The sequence below is a fragment of the Falco biarmicus genome, chromosome Z (assembly GCF_023638135.1).
Source record: "Falco biarmicus isolate bFalBia1 chromosome Z, bFalBia1.pri, whole genome shotgun sequence".
In the NCBI taxonomy this organism is placed as follows: domain Eukaryota; kingdom Metazoa; phylum Chordata; class Aves; order Falconiformes; family Falconidae; genus Falco; species Falco biarmicus.
Window position 1 is genome coordinate 12859089 of NC_079311.1, and position 21544 is coordinate 12880632.

A 21544-nucleotide genomic window follows, 5' to 3' on the forward strand; every position below is an offset into this window, starting at 1 on the left:
AAGAACTCTGAAAACAGGAATGAGTCATGCAGTGAGAAGTGAGGAGGGGAAGAAGAATCCATTAAGCAAAATGCAGATTTCAAATGAATGCCACCACAACCAGAGTAGTGACCAGTAAATCTCAGGAGCATGATGCAGGTAGGAACAGAAATGTCTGTCAGCTGCTCTCTGTCACTGATACCCAGATCCTCCACAGTAGATCTTAAAGACAGCCAAGTTTGCTTTTCTTGAGCACTGCAGACATCTGTAACATTTCTGCCTGTGTGGGAAGACTGAAAGATGGGAGGCATTTGAGAACATCAGTGATGTTTTCTGCTCAGTTTCTTCCCAAACAGAAAACTCAAATTATTCTGTCCTGAGATGTGACCAGCTCTTCTTACGTCTCACAGGCAGTTATCCTATCAAACTGAAATTCATTCTCATACTCTCAGACTTGCTGAATGCCCATTGAACAACTACAGCATTGACATGCTGCATTATAGTAACATAAACCCAATTATCTATTCAAGCAAATTCCTTGATGCAAAAATCTGTTTGAAGTTATGTACTTAGGCTAGGATTTTTGAAAGGTTAACCTGGATCACTTTGAAAGTGAAGTTCCTGTTGGCTTCTCAGAGAATTGTGAGTTCAGTTTTCTTATGCAGTCTCTTTAGAGGTTTTCAGTCATATGTTATATCAAATTACTAGGACCAACAACATTTTCAGCAGAGATAATTACTGTTACCTGTTAAGTTTTCTATCTGTGAATATTCTTCTTGCAAAATTCCAGATGTCATTATTATTTCACCTTCTCTTTAGAAAAAGAAAAATTACAGATGGCTTACATGTTGAAAATCCTGGAATGTTGCTTTCCTTCCACAACAGCCCACATAGTGGTCAATCCTCTAAGCAGAGAATAGTACATATTCTTAGAAATAAATATTTCTTCTTCGAGTCCGTAACATATCCTAGATGACAGTCTTCATACAACCTGCAGGGAGTATACATGACACTTTCTGTTTCAAGTTTCGGTATATTTTCAAACATTTTTGAAAAGCATTAGATGTTTAAACTCGTTTATGCTGCAGTTCAAACCCAAAGTGCAGCAACAGAATAAGGCTTCCTGTGATACCCTCTGAACTAGAATGGTCCCGAGGAATGCATCTACAAAAGCATAGATTTGTTCAGCATTCCCAGTAACTTGAGGATCCAGTGAAGTCTACCTGCCACGTTACCAATGAATACCATTTGCATTTTTGAGGTTTCTGTGAGTTTGTGAGGTATGTGTAACATCATAGGCGGTAATCAGAAAAAGCTGTTTCTCTGCTGCAGTTTTCAATGGCTCTTGTTACCTTTTTACAAAACTCTCTCTCTGATCTGTCATGCTTTCATACTGCCTCCTAGCTCTGTTCCTTTGTGTAAACTATGTAACTGTCTGCTCCTTCTGCTGCAGATGAGTTAAACTGTCATCAAAGATTACTCATCTCACATTAATCTTTCAAATCTTTAGTAATGAATATGTCATTACTTCTTTTTTATTTTATGATTATCAGTCTTTTAGCCCAAGGCCTCTTTCACTGGAATTCTCTCAAACTTCCAGTATTTGGGAGAGTATATGAGAGAAATGGAGAGATGCTATGAAGTTAGGGGATGGTGTATGTGCAAGGCTCTGGAGCTTCCTTACTGCTTTCCAGCATTTCACCAGACCCACACCTGTTGCCTCTTCAGCACTCCTAGCAAACTGAGGGCACTCAGTACTTCAAAGCCACTGATCTTCTACAAAACATATGACAATGTTTAGTGTTTAATTTTAATTACCAAGAATTCTGGAGCAAACGCTGATTTTTAATTGTGCTAATCCAGGCTCAGTTGAGGTCTGAGTCTCACTGAACCAGAACAGCACAGATGTATGTTACTTGAATAAATTTGCACCCAGAACAGAAGAGAAAAGACAAAGTGTGGGAAGAAAAAACATTGGCTCAGTTAAAACTAAATAATGATAACAATAAAGATAACAATAACAATGATGATGATGATGATGATGATGATGATGATAATAATAATAATAATGGCTAGTAACCAGATCAGACATTCATTCCAATTGTCTGGTTCATCGTACAACCAGCAGAAAGCACGCAGGACCAGCACTGAAGGGAGAGCACCAAGGAGCCCATGCTGGAGAATAAAGAGCACACGATGAGCCCATGGTGGAGCAGGGAGATCACCAAGGAGCCCATAGTGGAGCAGGGACAGCACGTGAGCAGCCCATGGTGGAGCAGGGAGATCACCGAGGAGGCCATGTGTCACGGTCCACTCAGTGGACTTGTGATGGTTCGTTAACTATGATCTTGAAGTGGAAAAATCAAGGTGACCACGCCAAGGGGTTATGCTTCAATCAAACAGCACAATTTTATTGTTTGCCCGTAAAGCAGCGTGCAATAGGTAGAAAGACAGAAAGTGAATAAATGGTAAAGTAAAAAGAAAAGGAAAGAAGATTATAGCTACCACCACGGGTCCAAGGCGTCCCTATGGTCCCAGGTCCAGGCAGCGTCCCACCAGTCCTTCCGATCGTCGTGATCCTTGGTGGGGAAGATCTCCAAAGTTCAGTTGCTAAGAAGGCATCTTTTTATGCCAAGCCACACACCTCGCTCCTCCTCTGGTCCATGGACTTCCACCAGTCTCCGCCTTCTCGAGCCAGGTTATCTTGCCCCAGAGGCGGGTAGCTTCAGACCAGGAGGCGTGTTCTTGTATTGTTTTCTGGTTCGTTGTTATGACCACTGTTGTGATCCATCTTCTGGACAGCTGTTATGTGGCCTTATTCAATCCCAGGTGGCAGGGAACGGCATAGTACTCCTCGTACCGTGCAGTTCTCCTTCCCAGGGTGTAGCTGTTCCTTTCAGTCCCAGGTAGCAGGGAGCGGCATAGTACTCCTCGTACCGTGCAGTTCTCCTTCCCAGGGTCTTTGTGTCTTGTGTCCATGAGGACCACATTCCATCTCCAGGTCTCTGTTGGCAATGTTGAGACAATATTGTTCCATTTAGACCGACTCTTACACCATGGTGGAGCAGGGAGAGCACCGAGGAGATCATGCTGGAGCAGGGAGAGCATGCGAGCAGCCCACGGTGGAGCAGGGAAAGCACCGAGGAGCCAATAGTGGAGCAGGGAGAGCACCAAGGAGCGCATGGTGGAGCAGAGAGAGCAAGAGAGGAGCCCATAGTGGAGCAGGGAGAGCACCAAGGAGCCCATGGTGGAGCACGGAGAGCACCGAGGAGCCCATAGTGGAGCAGGGAGAGCACCGAGTAGCTCATGCTGGAGCAGGGAGAGCATGCGAGCAGCCCATGGGGGAGCAGGGAGAGCACCAAGGAGTTCACGCTGGAGCAGGGAGGGTACATGAGGAGCCCATGTTGGAGTAGGGAGAGCACCAAGGAGCCCATGGTGGAGCAGGATTGGGAGCAGGGAGAGCACCAAGGAGCCCATGGTGGAGCAGGGAGAGCATGTGAGCAGCCCATGGTGGAGCAGGGAGAGCACCAAGGAGCCCGTGGTGGAGCAGGGAGAGCACGTGAGGAGTCCACGCTGCAGGACCTCTTTTGAAGCATGTACTTGTTTGTGTCAATGTGGAATAAGAAGACACGATCAACACCCTGTCTGTGGGGCTGCATTCCACAGAGCAGCAGAGCACTTTCCAAGCACGAAGCCCAAAAGGGCGTGAACAAGTAGCTACAGCGGCCCGGAGGAGGTGTGACCACTTGCCGTGCTCTACCTGTGCCGTGGCAACGTGCCCACACGCCACAGCCCTGGGATTTCTTGTGGCTGACCAGTGCGTTACTCTGCTTTTGGGAAGGGGGAGAAGGCCACCAAGCTGCTGCCACCAACCTCCAGGGGAGCACCCGAGACGGCGAGTGCCGGCCGCTGTTCTGCAGAAAAACCGCTAGAGGGCGGTCCCGGTCCCGGTAAGCAAGGACCCGGTCATTTAAAATGCTTTTTATTATACCTAACGCTATAGAATGAGAATAGGCTAGGTAATCTTACATCCCGCTCATCTGACCTTAAGTGAGAACCGGACAGATGACCTTCCATCCCGCCAGAGGCGGGGAGCCCCGTGCGGTGGGGCAGAGCGGGGTGCCACCCCGCGCTCAGGGCAAACGTAGTCTGCACAGTGGAGTTGTATATTTCAGGAATTAGGTTTTAACTACTGACTTCACAAAAGACAACAAAGTTCTGATAATGGTATCTTTGGCATTCCGTCATTTTGAAATGTCAGATGAGCCCTGGTGGGGATTTCTTGAGATTTTTTTTTGTCAAAAATAAGTGTCTTGCTAGAAAATGTATTCTAATTAAAAGTGAAGTAGTTTAAACATGTCTGTTTAAACTTCAGCTTGTGATCAAGACAATAACCATCTGGAAAGTTTGAATGCCAAAATATATAAATATTTTAAAGGATATCTGAAGCTTTCATGACAGTGATTATTGTTTTCGTTTATTGCTGGAACTTGCTTTCCTAAAATATTTGAAACCACATAATTAGCAAGTTTTACTCAGCAATATTTTAACAGTTGTAATTATTTTCTACAAATATTGTGTATTTATATTTTAGCTATAATGTTATTATCAAGACATTCATAAAAATTAATGGTTTTGCTAATATCTACGGTGATATTGCTCATAAAACTTTGAAATATCTTTATTTTTCTTCTGTTTGGTAGTAGAAATTCTTATTGCCTTAACAAAGGAAATGGAAACAATGTAGCTTAATGGATCATCTGAGCACAGCCCACACAACAGAAAGGAATATGTAAACATAAAGTTATTTAATAAACTTCCTTTCAATCAGTAGAAATTGCCGTTTGTTTGTTTGTTTGTTTTTCAGATTAAGAAATCCTTCTAAGAGAAGCAGCCAAAGAACTATCTTGTGGTTCTAAGCCAGTTAAGTGGCAGTAGGTAGAATTCAGTTAATCTACACTAGACTGAGTCTGGCTGTGTTAATAAACTCATTTGTAGTGCGATGCGATGGTAAAATGTTAATGCAAATTATGTGACTGCATATAATTTATGGACAGAAAAAGAAGCATATGTAAAGCAAAGATTATTAGGTTTGAGATGATCATCTCACTTTGTTCAAATATGTTTCTGATTTCCTTTATATGCAGAGAGCTGTAGATAGACCTGAAGAACGTATTACTAAGTTGTCAATCCTTTCTTTTTACCAAGGTTCATATATTTATATTGCAAAATAGTCCTCACTGGTTTTCTTTGTAAAATTTCCAGTGCCTTAATCCAGAGGTGGTAATGTGCTTCTCAAATAGCCGGGATAGATTGTTAAATGAGATAATCACCAGCCATTCTGATCCATCCATCCATCCATCTTTAACTCAAGATTCCCAGACCAGCCTTCTGTACATGGCCACTTTCTAGGAATTCTGAACTTGGTGACAGACAAATAACTATAAAGGTAATGTATGATCTTTACAGTCCTTGAATCATGATATTAATGTTGTGAATATTTGACAGTTGTATTAAAGATAATAGGATCAGTCTAGTGATCTTTTGCCTGCTGTAGGGTCTAACAAGTTACAATCCTTAGCTTCCCTGCCAGCAAATTCCTCATTAAGCACAAGATATCCTAAAATAAATCACCAGTAAAACCTCTCTAAGATGTTAATCTCTGTAGAATTCTTTTAAGCAGGTTGTTCTAGCCAAAGAAGGAGCTTTTTTCCCCCCTTTTCATTCTACTATGTAGCCAAGCTGAAATACTCTAAAGACTTCCGTATATTGAAACCTGTGATTTGGGTGAAATGGTCATAGTGAAGCACAAGAATGCAACACAGATGAGGTTTACAATTTCAGTACAGACATGAAATTCCAACCTAAAATATTTGTATTAGTTTATACAAATATCTCTTTTATGTGTGAAGCCAAACAGGTTTTTTGATTGATCTAGAACTCCGTTCAAGAAAACTGGGCAAACACTGCATTTTTGTCAGGCAATTTTGATGCAATAAATGGTGAAGTCCAAGCATTTTGACTAAGATTCTTAATGTCAGCTTGGGCTGAGAGCCAGAATTCCAGAGAAAACACAGGCAAATATTCAGGAGAGCTGAATCACAGCTGAGGTTTTGTGTTGGCAGTGACTTCAGCAAACAGCAATAGTCATGGACACATCTACGTCTTTATCATACAGGCATGGCTGGGCAGAGGTCTGTTTCACCTGTGTTTGTAGTAGGACAGTTCTCAGGTAAAAGCTGTCCTACAGCTCCGAGGACTGAGGAATTGAAGTCGTAGTGTCTAATACAATTCAGGTTGGAAGGAAACTCAGGAGATCACCTAATGCAACCTCTAGTCTTACACAGATAACCTTTTCTTGCCTTGGAGTTTATATATAGTTTAGATATCTCCCCCCCCCGGCCCAGCTGTGTCTCTGTTTTTATTTCCACAGTATCAATTCATCTGCTGAGGGTCAGATGCTGGAGAAGTTTGACAAGACACTAAAATAAAATCCTCCCATTGCTTTCCCAGCTTTGAGCTGAGGAGCACAAACTTCAAAGGTCTGACAGTGGAGCTGCCCTAGGTAAAGTGTTGATTTTTCAGAGCAGTTCAGCGGAGGTGCAGAAGGTGTTTCCACCTTGCACCAAGTAGTGGCGTAGTGGAGAAGAGGGAAGGAGGCGGCGGAACAGCTGCAGCAGCTGGAGTCGCCAGCATCAGTTTGCCTAGCAACCTCCCTTCTTAGGTAAGGGCATCAAGTTCAGTAGCAACAGCACCAGCAGAAGCAGCTCTGACACCTGGTGAGCTGGGTGCATGTTAGAGAACATGAGAGCTGTCAAAACACCAGCTTTAGGGCTCCGAAGCCTCCTCAGTTTATTGGTAGGTAAACTATATAGATCTGCTTACCAGAACTTATTCCAGTGGTCTGTGCATACTGAACAAAATGTATATGGCTTACTGCAGCGAGACAGCTATTTATACCAGGTGATTGTTGAATGTTACTTTAGTAATTTAGAAAATAAAAGTAATAGAAAACTATTTTGGAAAAATCCATTGTATAATTCTATCTTTTTCCATGAGTACTGTGATAAGTAATTGTATAATACAGTAGATGATTAACCTCTAATAATATAAGGAAAAGTGATAGCATATTATATTAATAGAAACTATTACCTTTCACTGGAAGTGGAATAAGACCAGGGTGCATTATCATGACATACTCTGTTCCGTTCATATATATGCTAGAGTATATATTTTAATACATTATTTATATATATATTATAATGTGTAATATATATATGTATAATTTTATTCTGCTACTGATGCAATTCAATCTGTATGCTATTATGATGCTGTATCCTTCCTGTAATAGGCTTATGTGATCTTAATATCTGTAATTATATAGTTTAACATTTATATAATTAACCGTTGTATTGTGTTATTAATGGTATAACAAAAAAGACTTACTCAAAGAGTTTAGGTGTAAAAGATTAAAAGAAACTGAGCAGTTTTGAGTGTGTTGTGTGTGTTTGCACGCATGCCATTTCAAAAGCAAGCAAAAAACCTGCTTAAATAAAATGTCTCCCTGAATATGGTCCTAGAACCACTCACTCTTTGTAGAGAAAACCTTCTGCAACTGAAAGATTCTTAGGTTCCCTCATTGTTTCATAGAAAATTTCTGGATAAATCAAGATAATATACTGATTGAGTTTGCATACCCCTAGGAAGCTGTCAGTTTTTGCTCTAGAAGTAGAAAAGAGTGAAATATGCCAGGCTGTGTTTCTGCATTTCATTTGACTTCTTTAGAAGACATAAAAACTTTGGAGATGAAACTCATCCTTTCCCTGTTCCCATACTGTTGGTTTTTGGGGTTTTTTTTTGAGTCTATTCATATGCTTTTTTTCTGGCAGGGGATATTGGTGGAGGGGTGGCATGATTTAGATAACAAAGACTATGACTGTTGGCCCCTGGAAAAACCAGATGAGTATAATATGATGGACTGTGGAGGTGAGTGAGTCCTTAAGCTGTTCAAAAAAGTTAATCTCTTGCTTGGGGAACGGTTGAAAACCCAAAACTGCAGTACTCAGAATAATAACTAACTCATAATGAATGTTATGCATGGTGGAAAGCATCTGAATCAGTGACAACCTGTCTTCATAGAGAAATAAGTTAAAGAAAACAAACAAAAGATACTTCAGAGCAATTATTTGTCTAATATTCATTGGTTCCAAAAGAAAAAGTAGTAGCAAAAGCTGAATCCCTTCCCCCAGAAAGAAACCAAAACCATTTTATTTCTCATTAGAAAAACAAATGCAACTTAATCCAAACAAAGCAGGCAGGCAGTTCTGCATTGCAGCAAATTCTGTTGAGTCATTGCTGAAATTTTGTAGTGTCAGTTCAAAAGTGGACTGTTTAAACCCTCCAGCCATTAAGCAAAATCATTGATTCTACATGTCATGCTTTTCCACCTTGTCAAAACTGTGTTTCATGAGTACTTAAAAAAAATCTGAGATCTTTAACCATTTAGTCCACTCCGTTTCAGAAATCAATTTACATAATGAGATAACAAATAATAGAATAATTTTTATGTTGGAAATTGATTGTTTGAGATTGAAAAATAATTACAGAGGGACTGAAATATAGGAAATTAAATTTAAACAAAAGAAAATCATTCTGTACTGTAAGGGTGATCAAACAGTAAAACAGGTTACCCAGAAAGGCTGTGGTTCTTCCATCCTTGGAGATTTTCAAAACCCAACTAGACAAAATCTAGAGCAACCTGCTTTGGGTGACCCTGCCTTGAACAACACAAGGCTGGACCAAATGGTTTCCAGTGGTGCCTTCCAATTGCAACTAATCTGTGATTTTGTGACTTTGTAATTGATAAGTAGGTGGCATCAATCAACACTTTTGTTTATGTTGTAAAATATAAGATCCGAGGCAATATGTTTCGACAAGGTTTTTAGAAAAAGCAAGGACACCTGAGAAAATAATACTGATAAAACACTCCAGAACATTTACTGCTGGGTCACACTCTGAGCTCAATTAAACATTTTCCAAGAGTTGTGTTGAAACAGTGAAATTCAAAGACAATCTAAATAATTGTCAGCTAAGATTTTTATCCCTGTATAAATTTACTGTTGCTTCAACTATTCATCAGAACAGATGACTTGTTTAAAGCTATTCTTACTAATAATAAAAGTGCAAACTAAGTACAAGGAAAACTAATATGAGTAGGTTGCTTAATTAACATATACCCTTTGCAACCAGTTTTACAATGAACTCCAACCTCTGTCCTGCCTTTCTCTGTAGTTTTTCCCTGTCATCTGGGCTTTCTTAAAAGCAAAGTAAGAAGCATATACTGTAGCCTCATTGCTGTGGATTTAACACAAGATCTTCAAAGCATTTAGATGTGGGATATCTATCATTGAAAGAAGAGGGCTTTTTATCTTTGTGAAACCTTTAAAGGCAAATAGAAAGTAATTTAACTGAAATGTATGCTGACCTTTGCCTTCATTCTTACACATTCTCTGAAGCTCAGCTCTCTTACCTTTTAATGCAAATCACACTAGCATTTTTATGTAAATTTTTGTGTTGTATGAGTTTTTCTCATAGTGTTAGCATTTATAAAGAGTGTTTAGTTTTCAAAAGAGCTGTGAAATCAAGAGGTTATTTTACAATTTACTTCTATAGATCTGAAACCGATTTATGTTTAGAGAAGAAATAGTACCTTCACTAACAGTGCAAGTGAAGAATACACTTGTAAAAACAACTCCAGAGTAAGAAAAAAGTTTAAAATTTAACAACAGCACAAAGTGAGGATTTTTTTGAAAGGCAGGTTTGCCCATTCTCTGCAGAAGGTATTTAACACTTTTTGACAAACTGAAAGTTACACACTTGTGTGATGTAAATAATTTGAAGGTATGCAAATTAAGCCTTCATTAAAACCTTCATCCAACAGTACAGAAAGAGGTAGGTGAATGGAGTGGAATGATTTTGATAGTGTTTAAGAATATGGATTAAAAACTTCTCCCATCTCCTATTTAATTTCATTCTCAGGCTCAAGGTAGGTAATATGGTGTCCCAGAGACAAGAGAGATGAATGGGATAAATCATCTTTCCCAGTAAGAGTGTTGAAATGGAAAATGACAGATGATTGGGGAGCTCTTCTTCCACTGTCCTCTGTTCTAGATGTGATACAGTTTTATAAAAAGAAAATGCTTTCTTAAATATATAATTATCAGTATATATAATTTATGTCTCATGAGGCTAAGGGTTTTGACTGAATTTCATGTGTGTTGTCTATGCTTCCATAATGAGGTGTGCCTCAGTGAAAGCAGCCAAGAATGAATAGAAATCTTTATTGACTGATCAAAGTGGCAAGCAAATCTGCCAGGGGAAGCAGCACTGCATTATGCTGGGAGCAAAGTTACTTCAGATAAAGTAACGAGATTTTTTTGTCTTTTTCTCCATTAGCTTGTTCTTTTCTAAGTGAGTGTCAGAAATGATCAATTAATGTGCATTTATGTATAACTGTAAAACCATTAAAATGAATAACTGTTTTGGGCTTATAAAAAGCAATGAAACAATAGATGAAAATCACTATAAAGTTTTACATTTGTATGCATTTGTAAAGTAGAAAAGTAGAGCAAATATGTTAGCTCATGATTGTGTTGTTTCTAGGCTTGGAGATGGCATGGGTGCAAAGACCTCCAGAAACAGCTGTGAGCGGGGAATTCTTCAATGTGACCTATGCAGTCTTTGCTTCAGACAGCTTTTATCAGTATGCAGTGCAAAATCAAATCCTTTCTCACAGGTATTACCTTCTATAAAAATGCCTTCATGGTCATGAGTATGTAAGGATTCTATGCGTACATTTTCAGTAACATAATTGGAACACACACTCTGGGGCTCCTTCCTAGTTTCTTGCATCTCTTGAGGTCTCCTGCAGCTCTTTTTGCCCTGATATTTTCCCTCTGCAATGACTTTGCCCTCAGAGCAGCCATCATGGCACACTTGCCCACATGGTCATCATCCTGTATCTGCATTACTGTCTCAGTGCAACTCTGAATATCACTTCTTGACTTCTCTACACATGGATTTTGCAACTGAAGTTTAAGCATCAGACCAACACTAACTGTGTCTTATACTCCTTTTAATCATAAGTGTATTTTAAGTGCACAACATGGATATGAAAAAGAGGCTGGCCCAACCCTGAATCTACTGAATTCAGTAATGAATTTTCTTTTGATTTCCATGGGATTTAAATCAGTCCAAAGTTTATATATCAACTCAGAGATTGAGTTGGTGACTGTAGACAGCAGAGGTTAAATACAGAATATTTATGTGTACAATTAAAAGGCTAATACATCCTGATTTTACACTTTTGTCTGTACATAGCAATTCTCCATCCATATACAGCAATGTCTGGGACAGAGGCAGCACTTGGTTTTCCCCACTTTTTGTGCTGTACTTGGTTAGTGTAAGAGCTGTTTGCAGAAAATCTCACATTTTCCTCTGCCAGTCTGAGTGTTCACATAGCAAAAGGTTGATACTGTATTTTGACCAGGTGTACAGATTACAGTTTTGCAAAATTTGTTTATCACATTTTCCGAAATTTATGACTTATATTATTTCCAAGGACTTCAACATAGAGCAGGTTTTTTCACTGCTTGGAGATGAATCTGGTTTTCTAGTCATTCCAGGGAGACCTACTCCCTTGAATCAGTAAAGAATTTGGAAAACTCTGTTCTTTGTGTACATATACATATCTTGCACATAAAGACAGATGACAAATATTTAAAAAGAGAGAAATCTAGGCTACAACTTTTCAAAGGGATTAAATTTGCACCTCATTTTAACTAGAAGACTCTTAAGTTTAGTGGTTGACCCAAATATGGCTGAGCCTGGCAAGTCAATATATGGGCATCAGCATAATTGGGTAAAACCATGATGAAGATATGAATAAAAAAAAGAGAATACAGGATAAATTTTAAAAAGTAGCCATAAAGACAAATATGTGAATTAATACTTTATCTGTTTAGGTGCCTTAGGAACTGACAAATTTGCTTATCTCAGATTTCAAGTGTGTCTATGCCTTTGTAAATCTGGCCATGTCAATCTATGTCAACCTGATCCCAAATGATATTTGTGTTTAGTTCTTGTAATACAGCCTTCAGTCCTAAATCTACTCATTACTGGCTAGTTCTTCTCTCATTAAATACAAACTCAAAAATAAATCCTGGTGTTCTGGCACTGTTTTATAGAGACCCATCAAAAGTGCATAACATGTAAACTTAAACCCTACAACTAAGTCTGGCTGTATCTACTGAGTAAAGCATGTTTGTGGAAAATGTTTTTATTTTGAAGCCAGATTTATTAGGATGATAAGCAGCTGAAAGTGTAACTGAGGAAACAGTGGGAGGAAGTGTTGCATCGCACATTTGCAGGTAACTACATTAATCTTTCAGGGATGAACTTTCAAACGGCCCACCTTGTTTTGCAAAACATTATGCATAAGGTCCACTTTCTGCTCTAAATTTTTCATTTGGGGATTTATATCTGATATTATTGTCAATAATTGCCTTTTTCCTTGGTGTTTTGGGTTGTGGAGCAAAGGCTGGAGCTGAATGATATGTATGAATCACATGTATAGATGAAGTTGCATAATTAAAAACACTGAGAATTAAAGTGGCCAGGGGCATGTGTTTCTGGTGGTGGAAGTAGAGTAATTGCATCTTCTGTGTCAGATATAGCAGTGTCAAGTAATCCCATCTGGTCATGAAGTCAGTCTGGGGAAAGAAATGAAGGCTGGTACTTGCTTGTGGCATAGAATTTGCCGGAAGTCCCTACCACATGGCAGTAGACAGTTGTCGGGTTGAAAACAGTCTTCATTGCTCTAGGAGTGCTTCAGCCAAAAGCAAAATAAAAGAGAAAGATGTGGTGTAACAGTGTTTATTCCACTGAATGTGTTTTTGCTACTGATTTTTGTGTGCAGGATGAAGAATAGGCTCTTGTGCTTGTTGCAGTTTTGGGGAATGAGGAATAACAATTTTCTCTCTTTGCTGCTCGTCTAGCAATGCTACTGCTGCAAAGGAATTCTGTGAGGAGCATGAATGCCCTGCCAGCTGGAAAGATGCAAATGGGGAGAACTGCTGTGTCTACCATGCCAACATTCACTCCTGTCCTCTGGCCTTCATGGTTAGTATAATGGTACAGCATCATGTGCTGGGTTAGACATAGTTGTAATAATGAGGTACAAGCTTATGACGTCTTTCTGTAATTACAATTAGACCAAGTCTACAGTTCACTAAAATCACTGCGGGAAAATTTGCCAGTTTTAGATTTTTTGCACAGGATGCTGACGCTTCAAAGAAATAGCTGAATTTTTGGACAAGGCAGTATTCAGAATCTCTCATTTTATATTTAGTGGGGCCAGTTTGATCTCTTTGAGACTACTTGACTCAGATCTCTGTTTCAGTCAATAGAGAAAGAAAGACAGATAATTTCATTCTAAAGCAAGCAGGGTGAGTTGTCAATTGGAATTGTTGTACTGTCCTTCAGCTTATAGAGGGACTCTGAATGATATACTTAAATTACTGAAGTTGAGTGGGATGAGTATCACTGTCTGTCACTTGTAGGATTGAAGATTGTATACACATGTCCTAGGGTGGAATGATTTTTCTGTATCAGATCAGAGCAAAAAAAGGAATCCAAATACTGATTGTGTAAGTAGTATCTATCATAATGAGTCTGCTTGGTTCATCAAAAAAGCCTGTCCCACTCTGAATGAACATTTAAGGTTCTGATGCTAACAATACAGTTTGGGACACTTTTTTTTTTTTTCTCTGTGAGGTAAGCCTTAACAATAATTATAATAATAAAGCATAATAATCTTCATACCATTGCCCAGTTTTTCTAGTTGATCTCTCTTCTGTCAACCTGACACATTCTTCATGATCAAAGATGGTATAATAAAAAGCCTAGTCTACACGTCTTGTGGCTAGTTCATGTACACTTAATGCCTCCACAACACCCCTGGCTTAATTCTTGGCAGTCTCTTCTAAAGGAGCTGTTTTATTAATGATTTCCTGGGAGCCTTAGCTGATACCAGGACTTCGGTTTAAAAAAGGAATCCATGCTGGAACCATCATGTCAAAACTTTTGTCTGGAACCATAGCAAATAACTTCAACATCCCACCACCACTGTGGTGGCCTCTCCATTATTTCTTACTTTCACAATTAGTTCTGCATGGCATTAAGGTGTGGAAAAGGTGAAAGCATGTAGCCAACATGCATCATCTGGCTTCCTTGTAATACTGTAAATATTTCAGTTCTTGTCATACAGCTGTCATACAGCAAAAGGCCATGAGTATCATTGTATAAGATCAAACATACTTCAAAGCAAGGTTTTTCCATTGTTCAAGAGGAGGTTTTGTTGTTTGTTTGGTTTTTTGGTTGGTTTTTTTTTCAGTGTCATGTGTTTTAAAACATTATATCTTGGTTAACATGAACCCCATTTCTTTTGAGTTCGTCTGTCTTACGGTGCATTGAAAGAAGTGCCTGAAGAAATCTCTGGACTTAGGAGACAGACTTAATTCTTTCAAAGAAAAAAAAAATTCAAGATCATCAGACAGCCAAAATAATCCTTTATGGTTGCAATTGCTTGGAAGTTTACATCTTAACATCTTTACTAAGAAATGTTCTGCAAACAGGCACAAAAGAGATGTTTTCCTTCCTCATTTCTGTATCAAAAGTGAAACCGCAACAAAACCCCTTTAGAAAAATATAAAAAGTATGATATGATTCTGTTTCTGGTTCTAATACAGAAAATCCTGGAAAAGTGTATTAGCTTCTTAGAATTACTGCAGTTAAAATTTGGGACCACATTTTGGTTCATGTATTTTAAAAAATAACTATATTTTTGAGATTTTACTTCAATATAGGAAAAAATGCTTGTCTCTTATTTTATCTTTTAGTTTATGGCAGAACAATGTTGATTGTGCTTTGACATTTTAGTAAATTTGGTTACAGAATATAACTTTATTTCCTGTTAAAGAACACAAATCATTTTAAGAAAGTAAAAGTGGAGGAGCTAGGATTTTTGTTGTGTTGTGGTTTACTGATGTAACCAATGTATCTGATAAAGGGTAGAGGAGGAATATGTGGTCCGTGGATCCCAGATGATGGCCAGATATTTACTCACACCTTGTCTACAGCTGGCAAAATGACCCAAAGAAACTGGACTGCCAAGGTAAGTATATTTATATAAGACTTTATACATACATATACACGCACATACCTACGCACACATACACACACATATCCCCAGAGGATTTTACCTGGTTTGCTCTCTTCAGAGCTTACTTGCTATTAGTTTAGTGTGGTTCATGTAAGTCTTCCCCATTTCATTTATTTTTAAGTGTTCTGTGTGTACATGATGCATATTGCTGGATAATATGAATTCCTGACTGACAACATGTAAGTAACAGCTTTACACACTACTACTGCATAGGTAGGTAATAGAAGTAATGGGCATGGGAGAGAAGAGAACAGCCTAATCTGTCTGTTTGAGGCCTACGCTAACAATATATTGCACATACATTGTTATGTGCATGTGTCTGGAATGTGTCACAGGTTAATATGGCCATTAGCAGGCTTCTACCCAGCAGAAGTAACAAGGAAGCAAACATGGCAGCATGCATAGGCTGATCACCCTGCTTGGCGAAAAGAACACACACCAGAAGGGGAATCAGGCCTGCCTTTCCCACAGACATTCTCTCTCCTGTTTCTGTTTGTCTCCCCAGCCAAGGATACCTCCTTCCTGATTCTGAAAAAATGCACACATTCTTTTGCAAAACACCGCAATCAGGCAATTGTTTTTATAATAACCTACTATATGCAGGTGAAGTTTTGACACTTGCTGCTTTGTTCACTTGTTTGACAGGTTGTTTTAGTTCACGTGGGTGTGACTTCTCTCATCGCACACATCAGAGTTGGGAGAATGCAAGTTGCTCTGGAAGCAAAAACCACAGTCCTTCCTGCAATAGGTATGATATAAAATGAAGATGTGAGGGAATTGCTTATTGATGGCAAATCTCAATGCTTTTATCATTCATGCATGGTTACCAAGAGCAAAAGAGACTCCTACCACTCCCTCTTACCATTTAAAATACACAAAATTATTTCTAAAATTCTTCTTCACATAACACTAAACATCTGAAAAAGTGTCTGAGCTTCTAACCTGTGTTTGAACCTAGAACAGTTGGAAGCCACTCATCAAACAGGTAAAGTCAACTACCATGATGAGTGGCTTCAGGTACTACAAAGCTTGTCTGCAGTTGATGGGGATGTGAAAATATTCTTCCATCTAGTATGTTTTGAGGATCTGGACACTCTTCATCTGAAGGGGAGCACACTAGCCTTAAGCACATAGGAAACATAGGAACCCAATTTGTTTCCCTTGTTCACATTAAAATTCGAGTCCTCTGAAAGGCTCTGAAATCGATCTTTCATTCACTTTGGTATAGCTGTATGCAGGGAAGCAGAAATAACCATAACAATTCTCTTAGCAATGTAAAACTTAAAAGTGGACTTTATTTAAGAAATTAACCACACAAGCTGAAGAAAAATATTGGGTAGAATAGGAATGTCATCACAGTACTCTTCTGGAAGTTTGAGAATATATTTCCTAATGTTATGGAAAAAACAAAGAACCAAAGCAACTCCAGTGTGGATGGAAGTATTTAGCTATTGAATTTGCTATTCATTTCAAGACAGCTGCAGCTGAGTTTTCCAGTAAACTTACAATTTATTAGAAAATAAATTTAAAATGCTGCTCTACCCCTGAGGCAGAAAGCGACTTAGTGATTATCCTGATGTTATGCTGGAAATAGATCGACTGAGGCAGAATTACAACTGAGCAGTGAATTATTACATAGTGACAGAATGATACCTTCGGCTCTTCTCAGAAGGCTGAAGTAGAGCACGATATTTGTTTAGTCATACAGGTAAAATTGAAACACCACTCAAGACAAGGGAGAAAGAGTTTTGTTCTCTAGGGCTTTTTTTTTTAATCACATCTGATAAGGGTCTATTTTCATAAGACCTTGGAGAAAAAGAAATACTTGAAGTATGGGTTGCAGGGTTTCATTCTGTAGTATCCAGTGTCTGCTGCTGCTGCTGAGGAAGGGTCATCATCTTCTGGGGATCTCGAGGGCTGGATCAAGTACAAAGAATATAAAAGACAATGACTGCCTTGAGGAACTTTAAGTCTCAGAAAAAACAGATGGACAATGAGAAACAGAGTAGTGATGAAGTGATTTATACACCAAACATGTCAAAGTCTCTGAGGTCATTAACAATTCAATCTGATCAAAGAGATCCTGTATCATTTTAAAATTTCAGGTTATTCTTTCAGCTGCTGGGGTGCTATCTCTGGATTCTTCAAAGTTTATTCTTTCTGGTACTCTGAGGTTTCCCAGCTCAAGGAACCTGTGTTTAAATCTGAATACAACCTTGTGGATGGATGACACTAACTTAAAGTGTTCTGATACGTGTTTTCTTTTCTAATCAGTCTGTGGAGATGGCTTTTGTGAGGAAGAAGAAGGCTGCTCTATCTGTCCAGCAGACTGCGGGGAATGCCCACTGTCTGCTGATGCTAGGATAGCAATTGCCTTACCAGTTTGTTTAGTCTGCACTGGCTTTATTTTGGCAGTCATGGTAAGTATTCTTTCTCTCATCTTCTGTTTCCTTTTTCTTACTTCCATGGTTTGGTTAGAGTGGAGCTCTCTCTTAGTAGAGGGATAGTTTTTCTCCTGCATCCAGAACCTGTGTACTATGGAAGAAAGCAGAAGGAAGAGAAAAACCTTTTTGGCTTCTTTATGAGGGGAAGCTCGTTGGGCTTGGAATTTTCATCCTGTAAGAGAGAAGACTGAAGAAGAATGTAACAGAGGGATGGATATATAATAGTAAAGTAAGAAGAGGTTTTTCACAAGATGGGAACAAGGGTGTGCCAATAAAATAAGAGTATTTTTCACTCAGAATAAAACTCTGTTATGAAATTCACTGCTTCAAAACACTATGGAAGCCAGAGGCATAAATGAATTAAAAAATAAATTAGGTAAATTCATAAAGGGATTAGTTCCACCAGAGGCCATTAAATCTCAAAGTCCAAATACAACTTATAATGGAAAACTTTCAACTCAGGATATTCTCAAAAGAAATAACGAAAGAGGATCTTTCTTTTTTTTTCCTGCTTTTTGTTTTGTTTTGGGTTTTATTTGATTGGGGTTTTTTAATAGGCTCATTTTCTTAGTGTAACTGAACTGGTTTGGTTCAGTTCAAAGTGATTAATTTTGCATAACAGTTATCAATTATTATAACAGGCTCATGAAGAAAAAACAAAAAAGGAGTGAGGAGAGAGGAGTATATGAATATGGGAGAAGTAGTTTGGGATACCATTGTATGAAAATGTCTGTATAAAGAGCATGCAATAATGGCTTATTAGCTCACAGTGCTTTGGGGGAAAAGGATCTACATTCCTTATGTGTCTGCGTCTTGCAAAAAAATACATTTCTGAATCTCATAACAAGGATTTAGTGGGTGAATATGGCAGTTGTAGAGTCATTATATTGACTATGCACATAACATAATTTATTGGGGGTTTGGCTTATAGAGCCTGTAAATTTATACACTACTTCCTCGGGGGTTCCTTCTCTTTCCATCTTATATTGCAGTTGCAGTGAGCATCTGAGGTATGGAAGGGCAGTGAGAGGGAATGAGCAGAAGGCTGGTGGCCCACCAAACAGGTACTACAGGAGGGCTGCATCACAATTAGGGATTTTCTCTGCTCTGTGCCCCTCTGTGTGGCTTTGTGACTTAGGAATAGAAGCACTGTTGAAAACTATTTGAGCATTTATAATCCATAGGGCAGTTTTGACAATGTGTTTATAGTAACTGTCCTGTAAAAACCATGTGATCTGATAGAAATGTGTAATTGGACAGATAAGGAGTTCATACAGTTTTAAACAATCGGCATTTTAGAAAGAGCAATGGAGTTTCTTGGCCTTGCATAGGTTTATCTAAAGGGCTTATAGCAATATTTACCCATTATTTCTGATTTTTTTTTGTATGTAGGTTTTGAAGTTGGGGGTTTTTTCTTCTTGCATTTCTGTGTACTTATTCCTGCTAACTTCTGCAGTAGCATCTTCTTTTTTTCATGTTTTAGTTAGGTGATGAGTAAACAAGATAAGAAAGATCCTTTTATCTGATTCAGTAATTAATATCATGTAAAAACAACCATCTGGGAAACTAATATCTTCTTCAGTCACTCAACTGTTGGAGAGGATTCCTTTGATACCACTGTTTGTAATAAGCCTAGTGGTCACTTCTAGCCAAAATGCCTTTGCTCAGTCATACCTTTGCAAGATAAAATGTAGATGTCTTTTCTCAGAAACCTTTTGAAATAAATGGGATTACCTAATTTTGAGTCAGTGACCTCTATGTTTGTCATAAATTTCTACTAAACTATTGGCAGAAACTCCATACCATGCTCCTTGTGTACTATCTGGGGTTTTGTTACCTGTTTCAATGGATGCATAATTCCTAATACTAAATTCCACACTCTAGAAAATGGTATAATGATGATAAAATGCTGCTTTGGTTTGACATTTTGGCAGTGACTGCAGCTATAACAGCTGTATAATCTTCTGCTCCTCTTTTGAAAGCATGTGTTTACACTTTCTATGTTAGTTTTGCACGTCATCTCTACAGAAAATCAGCTATTAGATTGACGCCACCTTTTCAAAGTAGCTACAGAATTCCTATCTAATGTTCTTTATGCTAGAGTATTTGACATAATATGACCTCATTTGTGGATGGGTGGCTAATTCTGTTACAGGATATAAGATGTACTCCTCCTTATCTTGGTGTTGGGATGTAGTGTGTTCTTGTCATGCACTTACATAGCACAGGACATTTCCATGGCACAAGGTGATGTAAGCCACTCGTCTGATGTCCAGGCTGAGATGTAAATGTGTAAGAAGTATTGACAATAATGGAGAATTTGTAGCCAATGCAAAATGTGACATGTAGTTAGATCCTAGGGTATAGACTGGACAGTTTTTAATATTGGATGCTGTTTTCTTCTAAGCTTTTTATTAATATTCTTGGTTCTCATGTTACTCATAAGGTATATATTGGATACTTAAACATCAGATTTTGTTTGGATTCTTATAAACTTTCATCTTTGAAAAAAATAATCTCTGGTTTAATTCCTTCAAAGATAGTAGGGCTACATCAGGAATGAATTTGATTTATCTTTGTAGTGGTTTCAATACCAGAAACAAAAGATGTTTTGGGATGAAAGCTGGATTATAGACTTCACCTGCATAAAACAAGGTTAGTAACTTGTCATTTTGATACTATGATCAATTTTCTTAATAATTTTGAAAACAAGTTCAATCATAAGTACATCTTTGTGTTTTAAGGATCTTCCTAAAAGTGAACCAATTTGTGACAGATCTGTAGTTTCACCCCTGTAACCTCTCTGAGCTCATCACTGATATTTTTTGTTTATTGAAACTTTAGAGGTCAAAGTTATTCTAAATAGTTTCCTTCTTTTTTATGGTGATTTGTCAATTAAAAAAGACAGGCCTATCCCAAAATAAACAGATAACCTCTGGACTTGGACAAAATAAATTACAGTTGCTTCAGTGGATGTATCATTCTGTATAATTGGTCTCACTAAGTTGCCCTGGACTTGCACAAATATAATGACGGACCTAATGAGATACTAATTTCTCTCAGTGTATGCTATCTGTGACAGACTTGCTGCAAAAAGTAATTCATTATGGCCATTGTATTTTTTTTTTTTTCCTTCTGGATATAAAATATGATTTCATTGGTTCTAATTAAGTGTGTTCAGAATAAATTCAGATGTTAATCTATGCTCTACTATGCTGCACTTAAAATAGGTATAGATTATTTGCTTTGCTGTTCATTGTTTTAACATTCAGAAGGGAAACAATGCCTAGATCTTCAGAAAGGGTAAATTTGTAGAAATCTGCTGAAGTTGATAGTTCTGTGCTGACGCACACTCTCTGTCTTTGTGAGGAATTGCTAGAAAGATGTCTGCTGTATCTGCGTTACATCATTGTGTTGCTAGTAGAAATGTCAAGACATTCTTGTGTTAATATATAGTAGAGATGCTTTCAATCTTGGACTTCAACATCAATTTCTGTGTAGTTTTGATATGATATTTTCATTGCTGTACAGAAGAGATGTTAGCTTAGAATTTGAGTACATAAACCAAACTAAATTTCAGTCCAGATTTGTGAAAACAGAAATAGAACACTCAAGGAAAAGTGTCTTTCAGTATAGCAAAAAGTAACATGAGCAAATTCTCAGCTGATAGTGAATTAGAAGAGGTCATGAACATCACATGGGAGTAGAAACAACAGAAAGAGACTGAGGAAAATTAGAACCATCATCAAAATATAACAGATCAAAAATTAATTTGAAAAATCCAAGATGAAAGAAGTAGTTTTCTTGGAGAGGAGCCTATGAAGCATCGATACTTTTTAAG

The 21544-nt window shown here is 38.2% G+C and overlaps 1 protein-coding gene across 1 annotated transcript in view; it reads left to right on the forward strand.

Annotated features, from left to right (window-relative positions):
• The first annotated feature begins 2175 nt into the window (after positions 1 to 2175).
• LOC130142708 (atrial natriuretic peptide receptor 1-like) overlaps positions 2176 to 21544 on the forward strand; it is a 41310-nt gene continuing 21941 nt past the window's right edge. The window contains exons 1-8 of the mRNA XM_056325038.1: positions 2176 to 2310; positions 7869 to 7965; positions 10642 to 10774; positions 13035 to 13158; positions 15107 to 15211; positions 15905 to 16007; positions 17534 to 17679; positions 20286 to 20358. Of these exons, the coding sequence (XP_056181013.1) occupies positions 2176 to 2310; positions 7869 to 7965; positions 10642 to 10774; positions 13035 to 13158; positions 15107 to 15211; positions 15905 to 16007; positions 17534 to 17679; positions 20286 to 20358 (916 nt within the window). The remainder of the gene's footprint in view (positions 2311 to 7868; positions 7966 to 10641; positions 10775 to 13034; positions 13159 to 15106; positions 15212 to 15904; positions 16008 to 17533; positions 17680 to 20285; positions 20359 to 21544) is intronic.